Source organism: Ambystoma mexicanum, chromosome 11 (assembly GCF_040938575.1).
Source record: "Ambystoma mexicanum isolate Mex_15411 chromosome 11, UKY_AmexF1_1, whole genome shotgun sequence".
In the NCBI taxonomy this organism is placed as follows: Eukaryota; Metazoa; Chordata; class Amphibia; order Caudata; family Ambystomatidae; genus Ambystoma; species Ambystoma mexicanum.
In genome coordinates, this window is record NC_090934.1 from 1,111,616,561 (window position 1) to 1,111,636,182 (window position 19,622).

At 47.0% G+C, this 19,622-nt stretch overlaps 1 protein-coding gene across 1 annotated transcript in view; it reads left to right on the forward strand.

The window, feature by feature from the left end:
* CHRNA5 (cholinergic receptor nicotinic alpha 5 subunit) overlaps positions 1-19,622 on the forward strand; it is a 498,396-nt gene that overhangs the window by 285,608 nt on the left and 193,166 nt on the right. Inside the window, exon 2 of the mRNA XM_069624420.1 lies at positions 15,892-16,043. Within this exon, the coding sequence (XP_069480521.1) occupies positions 15,892-16,043 (152 nt within the window). The remainder of the gene's footprint in view (positions 1-15,891; positions 16,044-19,622) is intronic.

Genomic DNA, 19,622 nt, shown 5'->3' on the forward strand with positions numbered 1-19,622 from the left:
TACATCAGTTACATATATACAAAATTCATATCATACAATCAACTATGACATGTTTAACACCCCCCTTTTATTGAGTTTCTTTGAACTCGGGATGATGATGGACATTTCCGACGAGCATGACAATTATGACACATTCGATGTCTATTCTAGTAACAATGTGCAATTTAGAAAGTGTGGAGGCATCTTCTAGTTGTTGAACAGAACACGGTGCTTCTGTTCTTGGAAGCAAGCTGCACACGGGGAAAGAGTCACATTCCAAGCTTTGCTATCTATGAGGTGCTATTCGTGTCCTGGGAGCCGACACGCTCTAAAGGGTTTTGTGAAGGGGGGCCGTAGAAGAGCATAATTCAAGCCTTTAGCTGCTTTATTCTAACATATTCTACCACAGTACGAGACTGGCTGGCAGCTGTGAAATGATTAAATGCCCTGCAGCTCTCCCTCAAGGCTACAGAGAGGGAGCGTGGGCATTCCTTTCTGGGCTGCTCATGAGGAGTTTCAACTCCTCAGTCCCGCGGCCTTGCCCTTTCATATTCAGACAACAATGTTAACAGTTGAGCAGAGTAAGCAGAATTCGCAAGAATTGCAAGTTGCAAAGCAGTTTAGACAGAAAGCAATGAGCAATGGTTAACAAGCAAAATGGCGATTCTTGCTACGTTTAAAATGGCCGCTTGTTGGTCAAGCATAGCAGTCTGTATTTCTATAATTCTGTGCATAAGACGGTTGGCCTTCGGCCATCAAGATATGTCGATCATCCAAATGAAGGGTATTCACTTTTCGAGTTTGACAAAACAACAGGTAGCTAATCTGGAGACTTGGGCGGAGGAGGCAGAAGGGAGAGCGAGGAGGAACAATATCCATGTGGTGGGACTGCCGGAGGGAGAGGAGGGACAGGACCCGACAGACTACATTGAGAATTTACTCTTACAGGAAATAGGGGCTGAAAAACTCTCACGGGGGTTTGCGGTGGAGTGCACACACATAGCCCTTATGAGGAAGCCTAGGCCCGGAGCCCCTCCCCGAGCGATCATCGCCAAAATACTGAATTATAAAGATCACGAGAAGATACTGGAGTACTTTCGAAAAGGAGGGACAATTGAAAGGGCCTCGAACATTGTCACGGCGTATCCTGACTATACAATGTTGGTCAAGAGGCAACGGTACAGCTATGTGATAATCAAAAGGAGGCTACGTGCGGCTGGCATAAAGTACATGCTTCTGTACCCTGCGAGATTGAAGGTGGTGCACAAGAGCAAAATGCATTTTTTTGATTCTCCAGAAGAAGCAACAACATGGCTGGACCTGCAGGGTTGCCCGGAACAAGACTTGGAGCAGGCGCAAGAGGAACACGATAAATGATTGGTACACTGTATGCATACTTATAAGGCGCAGCGCGAGCACCTTAGTGGTGCATAGACGAAGACTGATATTGTTGGGTGCGACCAAATATGGGTTACATATTGTTAAGATACTATTGTCCCGAACAAACTTTAAGGACTGGAATATAGCAATAAGTAAACATGCGTAAATTGGGTAGCTATGCGTATTTAAACTGAAGCGAATAGGAGCGGCAATGTGAAGCACCCTATCTCCCCCCCGATTTATAGTTGTAGTAGTAGTAGACTAGCCACTAGGGCGGCCTCACCCTGAGGAGCTTCGAGTACAAAGGCCAGAAACGGCTAGATGCGGGGGAGCCTGAGATCCAGGGATGGAGCTCGGTAACATTTAAGGGGAATGAAGTTGGGGCAGGGATGGGAGGCGGGAGGGAGGGGATACGGGGAGTTTGGGGTGTTTTTGGTTAAGGGGAGTTTAAAATTGAGTAACGAGTCTATGCGGATTGGAATGGAATTTAGTGGTAGACTGCACCTGTGGGAGGTGGAATGGAATTCGAACATGCCATTGGAGACCTTAAAATAGTCACATGGAACGTACGGGGGCTCAACAGCTACTTAAAGAGGAACAAATTTATGTTGTACCTACGTAGGCAAAAAATAGATATTGCACTGTTGCAGGAAACCCACCTCACACGAAAAAGAATGGATAAAATAGCTGGGAAATGGAAGGGAGTGATGGTGGACTCATCATACTCTGCTTATGCGAGAGGAGTGCTTATTTGGGTGGCGCCACATGTCCCTTTCCAGCGATTGCAAGTGATAGCTGAGACAGACGGTAGATTGGTTATATTGAGGGGACTGGTGGAAAATAGGGAGATAAGTATAGTCAACACGTACGCCCCGAACCAGAACACAGCGGCGTATTTTAGAACATTATGTAATAATTTGAGCGCATGTATGGGAAGCGCGATGATCTGGGGAGGGGACTTCAACTGTGTGCTGATCCGAAGGGTGGACAGATCAGATGGGAAGATGGATAGACCTGCCCCTGCGGCCAAGGCGCTACAGGCATTGCTGATGGACTTTGGCTTGGAAGATGCATGGAGAGTGAACCACCCCCAAGAGAGACAATACTCACACTATTCTGCCCCACAGCAGTTATCCACGAGATTAGACTATGTCTTTACCTCGCCTGAAATGATAGCGGAGATCACGCAAATAGAGTATAAGGCTAGGGTCCTTTCGGACCACTCGCCCCTGATTCTTGTATGGAAATACTGCCCTCCAAGAGCGAGGATCCCGACATGGCGTCTACGAGCGGAAGCGCTGAGAGACCCCTTCTTTAGGGAGGATTTGAGGGAGGAGATTGTGAATTATTTTGAAACGAACACTGGGAGTGTTGATTCGGCGGGTACACTATGGGAGGCCTTTAAAGTAGTGATGAGGGGAGTAGCCATAGCAAAATCCAAGGGCCTACAAGGTGGGATTCTAGCTGACCTACGGGAGATGGAAGGGAAACTGGAGGAGGCTTTGAGGGGCGGGGATGATACAGCAGAGAAGGTGGAATTGACACTCAAGCTACAGCAAAAATGCACAGAATACTGGGACAGATTATGTAACCTCAATTATAAAAAATATGTAGAAAGACAGCATGCTGGTGGTGATAAGCCGGGAAGACTTTTGGCGTGGCTATATAAGAATGAAACTCCCAGAGTCATAATCAGGACCATAGAGAGAGCGGACGGTAGCGTAGTAGACACCCAAGAGGGAGTCAATCAAACATTTATGGACTATTATAGGGTATTATATGGAGATGATGGCGGAAGCAGTTGTGCTATGATAAGAAAAGCGTTGGAGGACATAGGATTGCCAAAGATAAGTGAGGAAGAAAGAGAGGAACTAGATGCACCATTTACCTTAGAAGAGCTAGGGGAGGTGGTGAGGCAGCTGCCCACTAGCAAGACCCCGGGGACCGATGGACTCCCGAGTGAGTTTTATAAAGTGTACGCAGAGGAGGTCCTTTCCCCATTGCTAGAAATGCTAAATGAAGCATTTGAGACGGGATGCTTGCCCGAATCATTGAGAGAGCCCGTCATAATACCGCTCCCCAAGCCCAGCAAACCTGGGCACAGTTGCAGCTCCTACAGACCCTTGTCGATGCTAAATCAAGACAACAAGATATTGACAGCTGTCCTAGCAAATAGACTGAAGAAGGTCATTAGCAAACTAATACACCCAGATCAGACGGGCTATGTCCCAAACAGAAATATTACCAATAACCATAGACGGCTCCATGGAATTGTTGAGAGTGGTGGTGAAAATGATGAGGATATGGCGCTTGTGTCTTTGGACGCAATAAAGGCCTTTGATTCAGTTAAATGGCCATGGTTGCTTGCGGCCCTGGAGTGTTATGGGTTAGGGCCTGGATATGTAAGGTGGGCAAAGATATTGTATAGCGAACCATTGACTAGAGTTAAGACAGGGTCTGTGATATCGGGAAAGTGGCAGCTCAGCAAGGGCACCAGGCAGGGATGTCCGTGGTCCCCAATGTTCTATATATTGTCCCTGGAACCTCTTGCAATATACTTGAGACAGCAATATGACATCATAGGCATTGAGGTAGAGGGGGAGAGACATCTGATTTCTCTGTATGCTGATGACATGTTGCTGTATTTGCGATACCCAGAAGAGAATCTCAAATACATCCTGGAAGTGATGGAGAGATTCGCTGGGTTGTCCGGTATAGCAGTGAACCCCCAGAAGTCCAGCATGTTCCCATTGGGGAGGTACATAGGGATCCCAGCGGAGCGATTGCCTGTATTACAGGTACCATGGGTGGTCAGTACATTTCGGTATCTGGGGATCAACATATACCATAATGTGGAAGAGCATAGGTGTAACACTGAAGTAGCTATTACAAAAATTGAGAAGGGCATATAATTCTAGGCCAGGTTACCCTTTGCAATGATGGGCCGGGGAGCAATGCTAAAGATGGTGGTTCTGCCAAGGCTTTTGCACTATTTTGGGAATATACCATACCTGATCCCTAAGAAGTTCTTCACCAAACTTAATAGCATGTGTAGGGATTTTTTGTGGCATGGCACGTGGAATAGAGTGGCGTTATGGAAGCTACAGAATTTCCATGACAAAGGTGGGATAAAACTGCCCAATTATGAGGTGTATTATGTGGCAAGTCAATTGCAATACGTCGCCAAATGGCTTTCTGATGAGGAAACCTCGGAATCTAGGCTGTTTGGGCGAGATTGTGCACCATTTTACTTGAAAGAATTGATATGGGCGCCCAGGGCGGAAATGACGGGGCGCCCTAAGATACTGCTGTTAGGGTGGAAGATATGGCGCAGGGCATGCCAGATGATGGAGAACCCGTCCCCATGCTCTCCGCAGGTGCCACTGGTTGTATTAACGGGGGCAGATGTGCAGCTAAGAATGACAATCAGGAGCCACTGGGAACCGGTTTGGGTGGCAACAATGGGAGACATTTGGCGGGAGGGCTCTAGTAATACTTTCAAGGAGCTGCAAGAAGAAACTGGGTTGCACGAGGGCCAGTACATTACATATTACAGAATGGTGCAGCGAATTAAGAGAATATGGCCTGAAACAGTGTTGGAGGAGGAACCAGATGCCACCATAGATATGATATATGACATAGCAGAAGGGGGTCATGATATTTCCAGAATATATGAAATGTTGATGTCTAAAGTGGGGAAGGAAGCCACGCAGTTGAGGAGGGACTGGGAAATAGAAGTTGGTGCCCCGATGACGGATGGGATGTAGGAAAGGGTGCAGGGGTATCATAAGAAGGTGTCTAGGAATGCGAAACTGAAACAGTTACAACTATATGTTACGCATAGGGCATACATGACACCTGGGAGGATATCGAGGTTTGAGAATGCAGGATGGCAGGCATGCCCCAAATGTGATGAGGAGAACGCGGGCATGGTTCATATGTTCTGGTCATGCCCGGTAATTGAATGTTTCTGAAGTGCAGTAAAAGAGAAGCTGGAGAAAAAAGGGGTTAAGATTGTAGTGGACACAGTGTGGGCCTGTTTGTTGGGGGAGTTCCCAAGATCACGGAAGCTCAAGCATGTGAGTAAATTGAAGGACCTGGTTTATGTGCTTGAAAAAAGGAGAATTGCCATGGGTTGGAAGACCTGCCATATGCCAAATGTGGAGGTGTGGTGGAGAGATTTACAAAAATGGGCTGAGGCAGAAACCATGGTGTGGCAAAAGGCTAGTAACGCAGGGGGGGAGGAGGAGACTGAGTCCCTGATGGCCTGGAAACTTTTGATAGCCGAGTTGTTTGGGTCAATTGAGGAACTGGCAGACGCTGTAGAAGGGGAGACTGTGCCACAGGATGCAGAAACGGAATGTTAAAAGAAATAGACTTGTACGGGGGGAGGGAAAGGGAAGCAGTGACTAGAAATTATGGATGTATAATGAAGAGGTTGAAGGTTGCACTGCTTGTTTGGTTTGTATTGTTTTGTTGTGTGAATAAGTTAATAAAAAAATGTTTTTTAAAAAAACATTTATTTCTTGGTGCTTCATTCTGCTAGTTTGCCCTAAAATCTTGATGGGTTCTATTTTCTTGCACTTGCACTTTTTCCAGAGATCGGGTTGTGTTCACATTTTATTTTTGTTAACATTTGTTTGACATTGAAAACACATTTTTAGTATTGTTTAATGAAAATAAATAAATGATATATTTTATTTTGTAAATTTGGTTGGAGCCTGATTTGTATAATTTGATTGGTGCTCTATGTATTGTGACTCATTCTGGAAATAGAACAGTCTAGCCCCATAGCACTATTGTGTTTTCTGTTCAAGGCTTCACCTACATTTTTGAGGATGTGCTAGGAATAAGGCTAATAATCCTCTTACCTCCCTCTCAGTGTTTGTAGTGCATCAGATGACAAACCATGAATGCATTGCTCTATGTGATGCCTACAGTATTTTAGTAGAATGTGTATTCTTGAGTACGGATCATTGATTGGGAAGAACGTTCTAGGTCATGTCAGATGCTACATGGACCCCATGAGGATTATAATATCTTGTTATAAAGAGACATACCTAAGCTTACCCCTCGTTAATTATACACCCACAGAACAAGTCATGTTTTGTCTCTGTTTTTCCTTTCTTATAGTTTGGTTATGTGTTATGTAATTAGTATTATACATGTATCTAATGATTCAGTGGAAATGTTGGCATGTGACACTGTTGTGGGAATACTGTTAATTTTGATTGCTGGAAGATGTCTGATTATGAATAAAATAGAATTAAAATATATATATATTTATTTATAAACGTTGGTTCAATAAACGGGCAACTCGCGGGGCATGCTTGCATGTGTGAATTCAATTTGCGTATATGTGCAAATTTGTATTGTGCACAAAATAAAAACTGCAATATATTCATATAATGGTAGATTTTTTGTGTTATTTCGGCTGTCCAAAACAAGAAATTACTGCAGCGATTGGCCCCCAGGCAAAAAAACGCTATCAGTTCTGGCGCTATTATTTTTTTACAGTCATTGTTTTGTAAGGACTCGCAATGTCCCCCTACAATTATCTAAAATGTGCTGTACATGGGAATACTGTTTTCATTCTATCAAATGACATCATATTCTACATGGGAAATGAAAATGTATGAGAAATATTTATAAAAAATGCCTCCAAACATTTGCCAAGTAATGTACAGCATGCAAGCATGACTTTTCTTCGAAATATTTTTATTGATGATTACAAAGCATTACTCTTAGAAAAGTACTTGTTTAGAGGACTCACAAATGAGCCACTCTGCTAAGTAGCCATTCCTCCTCCTCTCGTCCTTGAGGCACAAAACGGAATGCTGCTGTCTGATAACCAGGGCCATCTTAAGCACTTTTGGGGCCCTGGGCACGGACATCTTTGGGGCCCCCCTCCACCAAACCAAACGATTTAAGGGATCAAGAATAATGGTCGCACCCTCCCACCCGCACCCGTTGCGCTCACAACCTATAGGTTGATATGCTGTCTTGCAGCATAATAAGCACGTTTACTCCCTTTAAGCCCCCTTACCCTCTTCATTCTTGCTCTAATCTGATTGATAAATAAGGAGCATTTGAAGACCAACATTAGCAGTCTACGAATAGGTTACTGATCTAGTGCATACAGGATAATTGTTATCAATAACATCCAGGAAGGTGTGCAGCCTGTAGTATTAATGCAGGACCATGGGCCTCATTACGACCCTGGCGTTAAGGGTTTAACGGCGCTGTAAAAGGTGTCGGCGCCGTTAAACCCTTAACGCCTGATTGCGAGGTCCCTTTGCGGGACCCGACCTTAACGGCTGGTTTTACCAGTCGTTAAAGTAGGGTGCCGCAAAGGGACCTTGGTGCTAAGTACGGTGCTGCAATTTGCGGCACCGTACTTAGTGCCTTCCCCATTCCCATTGAGCCCTATGGGGCAAAAATGGGAATGGGGAAGGGCCCATGGTGAATGGGGAATTACCGCCCCGCCAACCTTGGAATGGGGCGGTAATTCCGCCATTCACCATGGCGGACCCCGGCATGGACCTAGCGGCGGGGTCGTAATGAGGCCCCATATGTAAAAGGTACTTTTCACCCATAATAGACAGAGAACTCACATTAGCTGCCTCACAGAATGAAAAAGTGCTCATGCATGGACAGAGGAAACCAATTGGAAGGAAGGGGAACGCTACACACACCGTTGCATGGATAGTGGATGCAGATTAGAAACTACCACAAAGGTGTCTTTATCCAGACAGATTGAGATTAGAAGTGGGATATCGTTTTCAAATAGTGTTGCCAATAGATATCAAAGGAACAAATGCCTGTGGTGTGCGATATGAATATGCTCACTATTAAAGTGGAAGCAACACTATAGCCAGTGAAACCATGAATAAGTCTTTTCTGAAGATCATACCATGAGAAGGAAATCACTCTGAAGGGCTGACAATTTTGAAAGGTTTAGGGACTGGCAATATAAGATTAAATTAGATGCCCATGATCACACATTGGTTAAGGGCTGAAGGGGTGAAGCTGGGATTTGGATTTGTGCCAACACTGCAATTTCTGCATTTGAACACTTTCTTTTCCCGTTCTTACCATTAACTAAAACAATCTCATTTTATAAAACTGGACTTGGAATGTACACAAATCACATTACCAAACATGACCATTTTTAACAAAATATTATAGAAGTGTTCTATGCAAAATGGGAATGGTTCTTCTAGCTTCATTCTCTCCATCATCAAGGGAAGTATATAAGTACCAGCATACCAATCGATGTGATTTAACACATGTAATCTGGGTTTGTCTTTTGTATTTTAAAGCTTTAAATACTTCCAAAACAATGGCTTGTGACATTTTCATTTATAAACGTGCATCAAAACCTTTGACTTTTACCAAAAAGCTAACCGTTTTTTGTGTCAAACAAGCAGACCTTGAAATATGCTTGCCTAAGGCCTGCAACATCTGGTCCGCTCTCTTCTGTCTACCACCCCTTCCACTCAAATGGTCTACATAAGAAGAAAGATCAAGTAATGGGCTAAACGATGACAGAAGCATGCAAGAAGGCAAACCCCACAGAAGACAGCAAAGTAATGTAAGATATATTAGATGATTTGACCAGGATCACTGTATCGTCTGCTGACAAAGCCAGGATACAAGCATGAATGCTTTTGTTCCATAGTCTTGAATTTGGATACTTATTCACCTCTTGGACGAATAGTTTATGCCATCGTTGGAGGCGATTGCCTAGGTTTTACAACACCTCATCTGAACAAACCAATTTCTAGACCTTCACCATACGGATGACAAGTTAGTTTTTATAGCATTCCCGATCTGGTACAGGTACATTGCTGATACCAGCAGATGTTGTTCTGCAAAACCAAGTACATATACAGGCAGTTTTATAAACTTCAGACATAGTAAAGGCTCAGCCAGCCTTGCTGGAATATGATATTCTAATTTTACATATGAATACATAGCTCTGCAATGAGTGCTTCACACACTGAGCGAACTTCTGAACCATTGTCGGACTCCATTTATCAATATGCATTTCACTGTTGCCTATTGCACATGATCAACATAATTCCCACAAGAAGGAAAGAATGCTACAGAGTTGTGCTGTAAGGAACACACAAACTATGTATACCACAGTGAACACAGAAAGCAATACATGATGAATTGATCAAGGCAGAATGTACTTGTCGATACTGAAAGGTAATGGGTTTAAGGACTCAGCAGCACCCCATAAAATATCCTGATGTGTGCTATTTAAGACTGGTTAACAATGTAATCTAACTTCTTCAGATCAGGCAGCCTTTTTGGGGTCCCCCTCCAAGGTGGTTGCCCTGGGCAAGTGCCCCTTTTGCCCTCCCATAAAGACGTCTCTGCAGATAACGTATTAGCACCTAGGGGAGAGGCGCTAGCCAGCCAGGAGGCCGGGGACGTGGGGGAATCCAATTCATGTGCCTTGCCCGAGAGATGCCATTGTTGTTATATTCAGCCGGTGCCCTGGTCCATCAGGGTTATATCTTCGCAAAAGACGTTCCCACTGAGCATTAACCTGCACACCATGTTTCCCACCTGATCCCCTAATGGCTTTCCGCCACCATCCTGATTACCTCCATCCTTTTCTGCTTACTTTTTGGAGACCCTCTTTCTTTTTTGCCTTTTTTGAGCTGTAATGGTGGTTCACAATATCGCAGCTGTGAAAAATAACCCTCTCCTGCCCCAATAGTGTATATCAGCGGTATTCCAACGTTTTCATACCAGATTGTTTACTACTTATATTTTCTATTAAAAGCAGTCACCTTAATCCTTTTTTAATATTAAAAACAGTGATCTTCATCCCTTTTTAAAGACTTTGTGGCCCCTCTGGACATCCTTCAGCCCCTCATAAGGGGGCCGTCCCGCAGTTGGAAGACCACTGGTGTATATCCTTTGTAAAGCACCCCCGACCCTGCACTGGAGTTCTTCAACACCACCATTTCCATCCCACCCACTCCCAGAGTCCCAACCACTCCCCAGAATACACTTAGTTGTGTTTGTCTGTATCTCAGCTATCGGGCCCACCTCTATTTCCAGGAAATAGTAAAGAGACATTGGGCCTCATTATAAGTGTGCCGGTCTGGGAACAACTGTGCCGGTAAGCCTACTAGCACTGTTGTTACCGGACCGGCACACTACATGTCTGCTTGCCGGAGTTGCTGTGCCCGGCAGGTGGGACCCTGCCAGGCACTATGGCCACGGTAAGCAGACCTACAGAGGGTGCTTCTGTGTTCCCCATTCCCATTGAGTCCTATAGGACTCAAGTGGGAATGGGGATTAACATTTACCGGCTCCTGACTTCCCAGAACGCTGTGGTCTTAATCCCCCAGTAATTCCGGCAAGCTAGCCGCTGGTAAATATTGCAAGTCCGGCGGCAACCTGCTGGTTTTACCGGCGCTGCTACCGCCGGATTTCTAATGAGGCCCATTGTCTCTTTACAATTTCCCTGCCATATTTGATAGTAGATTGTTTTCAAGGGAAGGAGGCACACGTGTGTGGCGCGAACCCTGTTTCCTGTTACGTCCTTGGCCGGGCCTCCACAAGGGCCCTGTACAAGCGACACGGGAGCTGGGTCTCAAACCAACCTTCGCTTTATTCCTTTCCCTATATTCTGTCCCCTAGCTTCCCTTGTCCCTCCCCTTCCTCCCGCCTCCCGCTCCCTCCCACAGTCTTGTGTCCTTCGTTCTCAAAGGGGTTCTGCCTTCCTTCCCTGGTAACACCCCCTCCCGCACTTAATATGAGGCTTCCCGGGCTACATCTGTTAGATCAGCCGCTGGGGTTTTCTTGTGGCGGCCGTCGAGGCCTGCCAGGCGACTTGCGGGTCTCACCCGCATTTTCTCGCTGCAGTGTTTTGTTTGCCTCTTCGCCCTCTGCTCCCGCCATTTTGGCCACCGCCTCTTCCTTTGGTCCTGGTTCCTTCAGGTATAACTCGTGGAGGAGGGATGCCTTTGGCGTCATCTCGCTGTGCTCCCCCATCGTAGTTATCACTGGTCCTTTGTCCACTGTCACTTGGAGGGGATCTGCACGGTCTTATGAATCCCTCCTTTTGTATTTTCTTTGCCGCTCTATGGCTGTCTCCTTGATCGGGAGTTGTGGCTCCTTGGCCTTTCGTTTGCGGTCTGCCCTTTCCTTGGCTATCCTTGTCTCTCCAGCATCTTGCTCAATTGTGTAGTCCTTCACCTGAGTTACTTCGAATGATCCGTACTGGATGTTGATGAGGGCACGCGCTAGTGCCATCCAATGGCTGAGACGACTGCACCCTGTGGTGGGACTTGGTACCATATGGATGGCGGCAGGTACTCTGCTGTCTCCGTGAGTTGGGTCACAGTGGGGCTGTCCTTTTGGCTGTCGCGGCTGTGCTGTTCCCCACTGGAATATGTGGGCTTGGGACTTGCCCACGGGGTATGCTTCCTCTCTGGTTTGATAAAGTTGCTCATTCGTGACGTTTACTGTAGCCTCTGTGTTCACAGCGAACGGCTTGTGCAGGTTTCCAATCCGGACCATGACCTTGGAGTGGTAATGGTTCCCCCCTGGTTTTGGTATCCCTTAAAGCTCTGGATGTTCGTATGACTCAGGATCGTGTTGCGGGATTGGCTTAGAGCGTGTGCTGTACTCCTGATCAGGTCTGTATCTCCCTGGGTGGCTTAACTCTGGGTAGAGTAGGTGCATGTGCCTGTATGGGCTGGGTGGATAGTTGTGTGACACCTGTATGGGTCGATGTTCATGGCCTTGATGGCCCTCATGACATCTTGCTGTGCCGCAAGTGGCTGGCATCAGGTACCTCTCGTGGAGCAGTGTTTCCTGGTCCCTTCCGTGTGTTGGCCGGTCATTGGGCCCTCGTGTTTGTTCTGGTCATCTGGTCGAGCTTGGTGGTGGTGCCGGTCGGTATGCGGGGGATGCAGGCAGTCTTTCTCTGCACATCGCCTGGAAGTGGTTTTCTTGGCCACACTGCATGCATCTCTGTCCGATGGCCAGGCCTGGTCGTCTGTGTGGGAATTCAAATCCGCACCTTTAGCATTGTTTATCGCTAAGGGGTTGGTGCTGTGGGTTTCTGGGTCCTTGTCTTCTCCAGGGTCCTGTTGTCCTAGTGTACCCCGGCTGTCCTGCTGTAAGGGCTGCAATGTGTCACGCTTTTTGGTGTTTTCAATGGCGGCTGCCTGTATGTCCACCCACTCGTATGTTCTTGCTTGGTCAGTGATTTCTTGTAGGGACAGGGGCTTTTTCAGTCTGTGCTTTCTGAGCATTGACGAGGTGCACCCTTCTATGATCCTCAGCCGTATTGCCTCATTATCATTGAAGTTGGCGAAGTCACAGCACCTGATTTTCCTCTGGAGATGGATGACAAATTTTCCTATGGACTCATGTGGAAGCTGCAAGCGTTGATTGAATGCGTAGCGTTCATAGTGGGTCATTACAAGGTTGGAGGTAGCCATGCCACTATTTGCGGCATGGCTACCCCATACCGCATACCGGGTCCGGGTTCCCTGAATGGGGAAGTACTGGGCCATTCCAACCTTGGAGAACCTGGTATTTCCCCATTCAGGAAACACATTCCCATTCCCATTCGAGCCCCCATAGGGCTCAATGGGAATGGGGACCATGCTAACAACGGGCCCATTAATAACGGGCCCGTTTTTAGCATGCTGGTCCTTTAGCGGGTCCCACTAAGGCCCTCGTAATGCGCCAGTAAGGGGTTGACGGCTACGGCACCTTTACCAGCACCGTTAACCCCTTACTGCCAACCTTGTAATGAACCCCATAGTCTTTGTTGGGGGGTACTATCAGCTTGTTGTTGACTGCAGCGAGAAGGCGTTGGTATGTGCTTCTTTCTTGCGTGGGGATCATTTTCATGATGCCTTTGATCTCTTTGCCTGCCAGGTTGGTGAATATGTCCACATTGTTTGGCGGGTCATGGTCTCCTACTGCCCGCATGAAGTCTTCAAATGCTTCTACCCATTCTTCCCACCTTTGGCCTTGATCGTGGTGCGGGTGAAGGGTAAAAGGGTTGGCCATCGTAGAAACGTGGCGCGGGAAGTGGGCTCTAAGTTTGCAAGGCACGTGCCCCTGCATCAGCAGCTTGCTGTGCCTGGTCAACCATGTTGATGGGGTTGTGTGGTCTCTGTGCTTTTTGTCACTTTTGGCATAGCGTGTGGTTGTAGCAACATTTGTAGCAACGTTGGGGGCCTGGCAATGTCATTTTCCTCTGGGGGTACCTTCCTCCTCGACTAAGACCGTGGGGTCGTTTGGAGTGGTGCACTCATGGATATGACTGTCAGGGTCCTATTTCTCGTTTACGCCCTGGGTATTTGGGCGTGGTTTGGCTGTAGCGTCTTCCTGTGGGAGGTTGCCTTTCGTGGCATGCTGCCGGCCATGGGACATGGTGTATCAGGGGGCCAGTGGTAGTGTGATGAGTCTCCACACCAATTGTGGGAGTTGAGGGCTGTCTCGTTGCCCCCCTTGACTTGTGGTGCTTCTGGTGAGGGCCACAGTCCGGGCTGGTCTTGCACTTTGTGAGGTATGTGCTCCTGTGTTGGTGCGTGGTCATTATTTGGGTGGCAAGCAGCGTCCCTTGCCACTCCGCATGGTCATTGGTCCGTGGGACCCCTATGCTTGCTGGTGCAGTTGCCCATACATGTCACATGACCTGCTAGTCTTTGCTGCTGGGGTGCGTGGACGTTTCTTGGTTCGTATTATATCAGTAAAAAAATGTTTTTTCTACTCGGGCTTCTTGCGCTTGGGAGCGCCTCACTGTGGGCTTTCAGGCCGCTGTCTGAGTTAGCACGTGTCCCCTGCACTGGTGGGTTTGAGCGGGGTTGCCCCCATGTAGCTCATGCACTGACGGGCACAGGTAGGGCTGCTTACGCATTCCCATGTCCCAATCCGGCGTTCTGTTTCTGCTGTCCGCTATGCCTTGTGCTGTGGTCGGTCACCGGTGCAGGATGGGTTGTCCTTCCGTGGTGCTTCTCCATTTCATGCTCTCTGCTGGGCCCGTCCCTCACTGCACTGCTGGGCTCTGTGCTGCAGGCACACTTGCTGCCTTCTCCTGTGTCGCGGTCTGCTCTGTGGGCTCTTCTCATCGGCTGGTCTGCTGGGTACTGTGAGGCTGGGTTTGTCCCATCCAATGCACTGCTGTGTAGTCTTATCCACGGTACTCTGCTGGGCTCACTTGTCCCCGTTTCGCTGGGTGCAGCGCACCCTCCTTCATGCTGGGGGCATTATGCCCATCGTGGCTTCCACTGCTGTGCCTCACTGACCCTCTGTTCTGCTGGATGCAGCACACCCTCCATCCTGCTGGGCTACCGTCACCGGCCTCATGTGTCCGCTGCTGGGCTCATCTCGCCCTTCCATTCCACCTGCTGCACAGTGTGGGAACTCATCTGCCTCGTCGCCAGTTGTTAGGTCCTTGCCCGGGCCTCCATATGGGCCCTGTACAAACGACACGGGAGCCGGGTCTCCAACCAACCTTCTCTTTATTCCTTTCCCTACATTCTGTCCACTTCCTCCCGCCTCCTGCTCCCTCCCATAGTCGCGATTCCTTTGTTCTTAAAGGGGCTCTGCCTTCCTTCCCTGGTGATATTTCCCTTAAAAACTATAATAACTATCAACACCCAAGACAGAGGACTAGAGTCCTAACATTGATCACCCCTTTGTTCGGGCGTGCTAACGTCCCTGGGAAATCACTGAGGCCATTGCTTCACTCAAGTCCATTTTAGGTGTGAGCCTGCAGGCCATCCCCGAATGCGTGGTTGATCGCTACATTAGCACTAATGAGGGAAACCCTGTCTAATAAGGCAGCCAGATATTCTGACTACATCCAGCAAAGAAGCTTCAAATCCATGTTGACTTCCCGCACTTCTCTGGGCTGCTATCTTTGTTACATTTAGTTGATGCCCGGAGCAGTATCTTTCTATTTCCTCCTTTCCCACAGTCCTCCCACCCACCCCTAAGCATCCACTAACCTGCCTGTCTCTGCACTGCATCCCAGACGTCGGCTATGCCTCCACGTGTAAAAATAGTAAAGGGACAATGTTCCATTACTATTTCCTCATCGGCCATATTTGTTTGTAGCCTGTTTTAGAGGTAAGTAGGCGTGCGTGAATTGCACAAAGTCTATTTCCCATAAATAGAAACTATCAACACCTGGGATGAAGCATAGGGGTACTCATAGCAGTTACCCCATCCTCTGGGGAAGACAGGGGTGACAGTATCTGGGAACTCTCGCCAAGGCCTTCACTTCCTAGGCTTGGGCTGATGGGCCATTACACCCCCTGTCTTGTTACGAACTCGGGGGCGATCGCTAAAATATTGCCATTCAATTCTGACACATTAATTGACAAAAACAAAGGACTTGAATTGACCAAAACATGAATACACTACTTAGCATAAGTAAACAAACTACTGAATTGTGACCTTTACTAATCACAACATGTATGCATTAACTGAGAAAGGTGCTTTATCACTAATATCTTTCGTTTTTTTATTTAACAGGTATCTCAGAACCATCATTTGTTGCAAAAAGCGAAGATCGTTTATTCAAACATTTATTTCGAGAATACCAAAAGTGGGTCCGCCCAGTTGAATACCTGAATGATACAATAAAAGTTAAGTTTGGCCTTGCAATCACGCAGCTGGTGGATGTGGTATGTATTAGCAGTGGAAAATTCCTCTTTTGTTCTGCGAATCAGCCATGTCTGTGATCACTAGTGTTTTGGTAACATCAAATGAGTGCTTGTTTTCTGGAGACACAACATTTTTAAAAAGTGCTTTCCTTTTGTACAAATCTTAGTGAAAGTTGTGTTCTTCTCTCTTCCGGTGTTTTCATTTTATTTAATAACTTGCAAAATAGTAGTTTAGGAAAATCAAAATCTGGCAAATGAAGAAACTTTCTTGTTCAGAAAAAACCTTTAAAAAGTCAATATGATATAGCTGGACAGTGGATGTATGTCTTAAAGTGATATCCTTGGTAGAACCTTTGCAACCTCATAACAAATATAACTGCTGATAGAGCAGCAGTAGTAACATTTAATAAAGCATTTGTTAAACAATCATGAAAACATGTTCAACAAAAATCCCCACCAAAACATAGAAACAGTCAACTCAATAGCAAAATGCTGCTATATTTACACTAATCTTTTAGTGACTTTACATTTACACCAAGTAAAGAAATGTCGAAGACGAAATGGAATGTAACTTCACTTTAGAAACCTTAAAAAAGGGCATCAGGTACTTTCCCAAAGAATGTTTAGTTGTAAAGAGCTCCTTGAAGCCCAGACGTACATGGTATAATTTATTTACATTAACATAGAAAACTAAGGGCCTCATTACACGGAAGGCGGTAAGGGTTAACGGTCACCGGTAATGGTACCGGTGACCGTTAACCCTTACCGCCTTACTACGAGGTCCCTTAGCGGGTTGGTACTTTAACGCCTGCTTTTAACAGGCGTTAAAAACCAACCCGTTAAGGGACCTTGGTGCTAATTACGGCACCGCAAATTTGCGGTACCGTAATTAGCACCTTCCCCATTCCCATTATGCACTATGGGGCAAAAATGGGAATGGGGAAGGGCAATGGTGGAAGGGGGAATTACCTCCCCGCCAACCTTGGAATAGGGCGGTAATTCCCCTTTCCACCAAGGCGATGCCGGTATTTTACCGGCATGGACCAAGGTGCTATTAGCACCTTGGTCCACCGCCTACCGTGTAATGAGGCCCTAAGTCTGTTGCTGCCAGAGTCTTCATATTCAGTGCAGCTTTTGCTTCCCTTTAAGAATTCCCCAGCAAACTGCGGGTGTCGTAGGCACCATTGTAAACCAGCGGAACCCCTTTGGACATTGGCTCCTAGCTTCTCCTGCTTGAAGACCTCCACAAATGTTTCAAAGGCTGAGGGTAAGTGTGCTTAGTGGGCTGAAACCCTAGCTATTACATTTATGTCCAGAGCTGGACACTGGTCCTCATCCTATGAAAAGCAAATACAAAAATACTTGAATTAGAATAATTTAGAATATGTCTATCCCTAAAACCTCTTAACTGCTTAGCCACTGCTGCGAAAACGCTGGTAGTGCAGTCCAGCATATGTAGCGGCAGCCGCTCAGACATGGCAGTCCATGTTGTCTGCAAAAGATAGGTCTTGCCAACGAAGTGAATGGCCATGTCCTCTGCAGTTAAATGGTTAATGGGCATGTAAAATAAACATCAATTCTAAAGTGCTAGGAATTAACCGTAGAGGCGCTGCAAAAACTACCTGTACACCAAGTTGTAAAGATGTATGTTTATTATATGGCACCCCGCAGCTACCTTCTCCCGGACTGACACGAAGGGTCAAATCCTGACTGTTGGAAGGTTGCATGGAACTTCCCCACATTACATTGTATTCAAACTGTATCGATTAATGTCTTATGTACGACACTACAACCTTAATCTTGTGAAATGGTTACTGTTGATTCTATTTTGCTTCCTCATATTTTCATTGCTGCCTTTTGGTGGCATTTAACAAAAGCGTTTTACAATGTTTTTTTTATATTCCTTTTTGTCTGAATCTTATGCTTTTTATCTCTTGTCTGTTTTGCATTTTGCCTGTTATTCCTTGCATAACAAAGTAGAGGTGGGAGGGCCAAGTGTATTGTTGTAATTGAACCCTGGCATGTTTTATCTTCGCTGGCTACGAGATTGCAAGGAAGTGGACCCTGTAGACCCACATATGCGTTTTCCACCTGCTGCGCCATGTTGGTGCACACCTAGCCGCATATAGGAACTGGAGCACTGCTCTAGACTTGGTTTGAGCGGAGCCTGCTGCCCGCTCCTTTCGACAAGCCCCGCAACACTGGTCCCAGCAACCATTGGTCCTATCATCTGCAGAATTCGGCATGGGGGGGCTGTAGCACACACAGACGAGGTAGTTGGTGCCCAGGAGCGCACGCATACTGCAACGGCAGCAACTACTTCCTTCTTCTTCTTCTTCTTAATTATCGGATGCATGGGCGGACCCACGCAGACGCTTCCCCATCCTAAAGGATGATGTGCACCAGACCCACCAATCAATACTTAGCTTACATAAACTCACAACTCCTCCCACCGCCCGTTTGCCTCACAAAATCCAACATCACACTATTCCTCCTCCTGCCTCTCTCCCCGTCACCTCCCAGCAACATCTTCCCACTCACCTCAGCCACACCCAGCGCAGACAATCGAACCCTCATCAATTCTCTCTCCTCAACATGTCTCTCACACCTAAGCAGAAAATGTCCCACAGTCTCAGGCACCCCACACACAGCACAATCCCTCGACTCACGCTTCCCCACTTGAAACAGACAATCATTCAGTCCCGCATGCCCTATCCTCAACCGATTCAGATTCACCTCCTCCCCCTCCTCCATTCCAGACTCCCCGCATCCACCTTCACTGACACTTTCCAACGAACACCAAACATCCACCTGCCCTTCACCCCACTCACCCACCTCTCCTGCCACTCAGCCATGACCCGTCTCACCACCACCGCCTTCACCTCATCCACACTCAAAGGTAATCTCACATAAACCGCTCCCCTTCTCATACCCTCACCCGCCGCCAGATCCACTAACTCATTACCCAAAATGCCACTGTGACTGGGGACCCACGCCAACTCCAAATCCATTCCACCATGCACGCACCGATCAATCTTCCTCCTGATGTCCATTATCACGTCCTTCCTATCACCATCCCCGCCACAATCGCCTGCAACCCACTCAATGAATCTGAAAATATCACCACCTTCTCTAACCCCAACTCGCACACCCTATCAATCGCCAATGCAATCGCCACCAACTCAGCCGTACAAATTGACACATCATTCGTCAATCGTCCCACTTTAAACTCCCCAGTGTCTTCCAGATAATATGCCATACCCACTCTCCCAGACACAGGATCCTTCGAACCATCCGTAAACACCTTGCATCCTTCCTTTCCTGCCACATACGCCTGACCCAAAGCTTTGATCTCGCCACGCAATCCTCTCTTCTTCGACACCACATTCGCTAACTCTAAACACACCTTTGGAGACCCCATCATCCACCTCGGCCATCTCTCCAAATCCGTATCCGTCACAGTCATCAAATCGCCCACACCCCACTGCACTCCCTTTTCCCACATGTGAAACCCAAAAGTGCCCCCCTTCCTCCTCCACCGGTCCCTATAATAATCAAACCTCCAATTATACTTCAAACATTCACGCACCGGATGAGCCA